Source organism: Chelonoidis abingdonii, chromosome 4 (genome assembly GCF_003597395.2).
Source record: "Chelonoidis abingdonii isolate Lonesome George chromosome 4, CheloAbing_2.0, whole genome shotgun sequence".
Lineage (NCBI taxonomy): Eukaryota > Metazoa > Chordata > Testudines > Testudinidae > Chelonoidis > Chelonoidis abingdonii.
In genome coordinates this window covers 92,112,325-92,118,134 of record NC_133772.1, presented here as the reverse complement: position 1 = coordinate 92,118,134, position 5,810 = coordinate 92,112,325, and the positions used below count along the sequence as shown (strand labels likewise).

The window sequence follows — 5,810 nt, the reverse complement described above, 5'->3', positions numbered from 1 at the left end:
CTGACATCAGAGGACACACGTCCCCAGGGGTCTTTGGTGTCAACTCACCATATTTGCACTGGGGGAAGATGGCACCAGAAGGGTGTCTGCAGTTGAGAGTAGGGCAGGGAGAGTAAGGTATTCATGTTGATCAAAAGCAAGAGCGAATGATTGTCCCAGAGAATACCTTGTCCCACTGGGATGAGACTGAAGTGCAGTAACACAAACCTTTTCTTGGTCTCACAGTACTGGCTCTCACTGTGCAACCCAAGCTGTTGAATCTTTCTCTGAGACTTCCTTCATCTCAGGAAGCTAGGCGCAGCTGCTGCCATGTGTCTTGGCTACCTATGTTAGCCATCCATTTTCAGGGTTCTTGTTGGACCTTACATAATGCCGCAGGCGATATTTTGGACCAGCGTTCATCAATGATGGCATAACTCCAGCGAGTAATCCCCTACTTCAGATGTTACATCCTCCACCATAATGCGATACACGTCATACTCTGGGTAGTCAAACTTGGCTGTCTTTTATAGAGCCCTTTTTATCCAGTCTTTCCATTAAATGCACTTCTGGTGCTCCCTGGCTTTCACCCTCCTGTTGGGTTTTCTCCATCTCAGGCTTTGTTGGGCCTGGGGCTGGCTGTCACCATGTATATCAATACAATACCTATTTTGAGGGAAATCCTTGTTTTAGACTGGATCTAACCTCTATACATGGCATATAGATACTATGCCATACAAATCTGGATAATAATCATAGCAATTTAGGCATTGCAGCATTTGACAGAAATACAGCTAGTAGACGTCTAGTTCCCAGTTTTTGCATCCAAATACAATTTACTGATCCAAACTTGACTTTTTGTGCACCTTTAGGCACCAGAAAACAAGTGCAATATTAAGCATACATATATGTAGGCCATTTTTGAACATCATTATATTTATAATAAAATAGTTAAATATATGTTCTTTAATCTTGAGGGCATGATTACTGGTCTGTTGCAACAAAGCAAATGGCTGTTGTTTAATAAGTAAAGAATTAAGTCAAAGGAAATGCCTGCTATTCCCATAGCATCACCCTATACAAAATGAGGACAATATTAATGTGTAAAAACTAGACAGAATTAACTTAAACTTACAGGACTGCCATTTTTGTTGTTGAATTTGCTTGTTTTGACAAAGAGCAGAATACACTTCGGTTCGTCAGATGAGCTGTTTCTATCCCTTCAGACACAAACTGTTATCTGTTTGTTTCTCTTGCACTACTGCCAAGTTCTCAGATATCTACATTGTCTTGAAATAACCAATCACCAGTGTCACAAAACTTGCACCACTTGCTGTGGTGTCCAATATCACAAGCCCAGAACTAAGGTGCATGCCACCACTGCTGATTTGATCTCCTGCTGTGTTTTAGTTAAAAGAAAACCTGTCTTGCAGAGTTAACTTATCGGTGATGCCCATAGGAATGTCTGCCAGCGTGGAGCAGGTATTGAGTCGCGAGGCCTTGCGGGACATGATGCTGGACCTCTTCTTGGGATGGCAAAAATAGTTACTAACATGGAATCGGAATTTGTCGTGGAGTGAGGCGTAAATGAAAGGGTTATAACAGGCAGAGCTCATGGCGATCAAGTGACATGACACTTGAATGACATTCACGTACCTCTTGTCCAAGATGGCAAACTCCTCGTCTACATCTCTGATGAGGTTCACCACCTGCAGAGGTAGCCAGCAGACAGCAAAGCACATAACTGAAATAATGAGAACTCGGAAGGTCTTTCGCTTTTTATTGGTCCATTTCTCTTGGTTGTGGTAGGCAGCCCCTGGGACATTCCTCTTCCTAAGGCGATAAGAAATGGCACAGTAGGAGATAGATACTGCAGAAAGTGGGAGCATGTAGGACAAAAGGAGCATTGAGCATGAGTACAGCAGCCTTTCTTTCTCTTGGTGCTTCCAGAATTCTTCACAGATGAACATGTCATGGCCAATCTTGTTGAGATCCAGATAATGGGTGTGCATGGATGTAGGCACAGAAACCACAATGGAGAGTAACCAAATGAAGGCCACTATGTAGACACAGGACTTGCGACTTAGCCTTTTGCGAATGGGGTAAGCAACAACAATATATCTGTCCACTGCAATAGCTGTGAGGGACAGCACAGACACAAATACAGTGGCAGTCTGCATCAGGGTGACAAAGTAACACATGAACACCCCAAAGATCCAGCCCCGGATCTCAAAGGCATAGGATGCAGTCAGTGGGACGCAGAAAATGCACATGATCAGGTCAGCTGCAGCCAGGTTTCCAATAAGGAAGTTAGTGGTGCTGTGCAGTTTTTTGGTGACAACGATAAGGAGAATGAGGAGCAAGTTGCCGGTGCAAGCCACAGCCACCAGAGTGGCATAGAGGGGAATGAAGAGGGGTTTCAGGTCGAAGAGGAGGTCAAGGCCAGTGAACACAGGGATCGAACTGTTCTTCAAAGAGTTGTTTGGTAGCTGGCCCTGTGCCATGTTGAGTTTCACGTCTGATGACTGTTACTTATCCTTGCCTTAAACAAATTCAAACAGGGAAAGCTTGTTAGTACTAAAGAAAAGGGTGGTTTTGTTTGTTTATCAATTTCTGCCACAGAAGGTCACCTGACTTCAAGGCCCAGATGCTCAGCTGCAGCTCAGGAGCCTAGAGGTTGTGGTCCAAAGGAGGCTTATCTTTGTGTTTCCCTGATGCTGAGCTAGCTTCATACCTGGAAGGTCTCCTGGAATATGTTCGAATAGCCCAAAGGCTGCTGTGAACTACATTAGCTGCCAATGGCCCTAAGGGGCTGTTATGGCACCAAGGATTCACCAAAGTGCAGGGAAGCCCCAGCCACGCACCTTTTCCTCTGGCTTCGGGGCCTGGGTGGCATGGGAGTCACCACAGCACAGGAGGATTCCCGCACACTGGGATGATCCTTCCAATGCTGGCTACACCATCTTTAGGGCTCCTCTATGCTGGTGATGCAGTGCCAAGCAGCTAGAACCTGGAGAAAGAGTCAGGTTCCAAATGTGTATATTGCCTGTTCCCTTCTACTCACTCCCAACTAGGGCATATGCCTAAGAGGCTCTTTCCACCTATGGAAGTGAGCCTGTCTGAGCTTCTGGTCGTAAGATTTTCTTCTCTCAGTGTCCTGGGGGTTTCCATTTGATCTGTATGTCTACCCTACTTCTTATTGTTTGCTGTATTGCCATAGCACCCGGGGGCTTCAGGTGCATTGCACTAGACACTGTACAAACATGTAACAAACAGGATGGTCCCTGCCCCAAAGAGCTACAACCCAAGAACCTGACTCTCAGGGCCCTCGTTCCAAATAGAAATAGCTCAGTCCCTCACTAGCGCTAATGTATTTATCCTCACAACACTCTTGTGAGGTAGGGAGGTGCTATTATTATCTCCATTGTACAATTGGGGAATTGAAGCACAAAGGGGCTAAGTGACTTGCCCAAGGTCATGCAAGAAGTTTAGCAAAGCAGAGAACTGAACGAGGTCTATCTACCATGTCCTTGGCTAGCATTCTAACCACGTGACCATCCTTCCTCATCCTTGGTGGTGCAAAGGACCTTATAGCAGGTGTTGCACTGCCACAGTGGTGTAAATGAAAATCAGGCTCTAAGTATTTCAAATGTTCAATGCATCTGATCTGCCAGGGAGTGGCACTTAGCAATCTGACTGAGACAATGAACATACCACCCTCAGAGCCCACTAGAGGGTGAGAAAGAGCAGTCCAAAATATTACTCCTATCTCGCTCTTCTCTCAAGCCCATGTTTTCCATGTGGCAAGGCAATGTACTATAAACTGTAACACTTGCTGGCTTTAAAGACAGAATCTGTCATTTTAAAAATTGTTCAAAGAGGAAAGACACAAAGATTAACTTTGGAAAGGACAAAGAACTTGAAACAATTGTCAAAACAGATAAATATGACCAGTCAGCTCATGCTAAATCTGTGAACATAATCCAGTTTGTCACTCCTGTTTCACTCAGAGCAGTTTGTTATACTTTTGTCACTCAGACAGTCTGTCAGTCATTCAGAGAATCAGATCTCTAGAGCAGTGGTTCTCAAGCAGAGGTACATCAGCTCATCTAGATATTTGCCTAGTTTTACAAAGGTGCGGTGGCATGGGCAACCCCGGTGTGCCAGGCAGCAGTGCTCCCGGTCCTGGTGCTCCGGGTGGCCAGGGAGGGTGGCCAGCCCCAGTGCTCCAGGTGGCGTGGCTGCACCACCAGCCCCTGGCTTCCTGTGGCAGGCAGTGCAGCCAGCCTTGGCCAGGCAAGGCAGAGTGCTGGGAACTGCAGGAGGGGGCCTGGCCTGGGGGTGGAGCGTGGGCAGGGCCACACGAGGCTGATGGGAAGGCACAGCCTATGATACCCGCCACTCATGGGTGAAACCTGGGGGTACTCAAGACATCCTAGCCTCCTGAAAGGGGTACAGTAGTCTGGAAAGGTTGAGAACCACTGCTCTGGAGTTGCATTTTATTGTCTCCTCTCCCAGGTCTACTCCCCTATACCCAACCTTCCACTCTAATCCAGCCTGTCTCCCTCAGTCCTATCTCTTCATTCCAGTTGCGCCTCTGACATCATTTAAATAACCTACCACCATTTCAGACTCAAAATGGTGGAAAATAGAACTTCTCATCCTTCCTCCCAATTGCTTTCCACTGTCCTCTTCATCTTGCAGCCATGTAAGCTTGTCATCAATTCCTCTCTATTCTTCTCAAACCATAGCCAGATTCTCACTAAATTCTCCTGCTTTTTCCTTGACAATATCTCTAAAATGTATCCTTTCCTCTCCACCCCACCCACTAAACTCCTTGTCTAAACTTTTGGAATCTTACTATAACAGTGTTTAAAAGAGAACTGGATAAATTCACGGTGGTTAAGTCCACAAATGGCCATTAGCCAGGATGGGTAAGAAATGGTGTCCCTAGCCTCTGTTTGTCAGAGGGTGGAGATGGATGACAGGAGAGAGATCACTTGATCATTGCCTGTTAGGTTCACCTCCTCTGGGGCACCTGGCATTGGCCACTGTCGGTAGACAGATACTGGGCTAGGTGGACTTTTGGTCTGACCCAGTACAGACGTTCTTATGTTATGTTCTTATGTACCCTTTGACTACAGCAACTTCCTCCTTTCCGGCCTCTTTGCTTCTCATCTCTCCCCATCCCCAGTTCACCCAAATTGCTTCTGTTAAGATCATCTTCCTCTCCCACTACTTAGACCATAGGGCCTGGTTCTCCCTGGCCCTGAATCTTGTGCAGTAATCTACACCATGCCAAGTGCCCATGAAATGTTACCATTCTGCATTGGTGGTGATGTTTTGCACTCACTGTGCACTAACATGAACTCTTGTACAAGGTGAAGGGCAATGGAGAATCAGACTCCATCTCACTCCCCTCTAGGAATCTCTACATTGGCTTCCCCTTGTCTTCCTTGTGAAGTTCAAGTTTTTCATCCTCCCTTTCCAGGCTTTGAACAGCTCTGTCTCCTTTTCCCATGTACCAGTTATACCAATTAGTTCAGTACCCTTTTATTTTACAGTTTACGTATACTTTTGGTTTTGATGATAAATACCTATTTTCTCTTTAGAGAAATCCTCTTAGGAGATGGGAATAATATTGGCCTTTTCATAAAGCTTGAGGAGCTCGTTCTGATTTCACACTGAAGTCAGTCAAGAGTAATTCCACTGAAGCTAATGGAAGTACATCAGTGTTTAAACTGGTGTGAAATCAGAATCAAATCCTGAGACTTTTAGAGTAGGAGAAAGAGAATTGCTACAGAACCATGGGGGCATATTCTACACTGAGA

The 5,810-nt window shown here is 45.7% G+C and overlaps 1 protein-coding gene across 1 annotated transcript; it reads right to left on the bottom strand.

The window, feature by feature from the left end:
- Nucleotides 1-1,385: 1,385 nt before the first annotated feature.
- On the bottom strand, nucleotides 1,386-2,483 carry LOC116826497 (prolactin-releasing peptide receptor-like). The gene has a single exon (XM_032783262.2). The coding sequence runs from the start codon at nucleotides 2,481-2,483 to the stop codon at nucleotides 1,386-1,388; it is 1,098 nt and encodes a 365-aa protein (XP_032639153.1).
- Nucleotides 2,484-5,810: the final 3,327 nt, after the last annotated feature.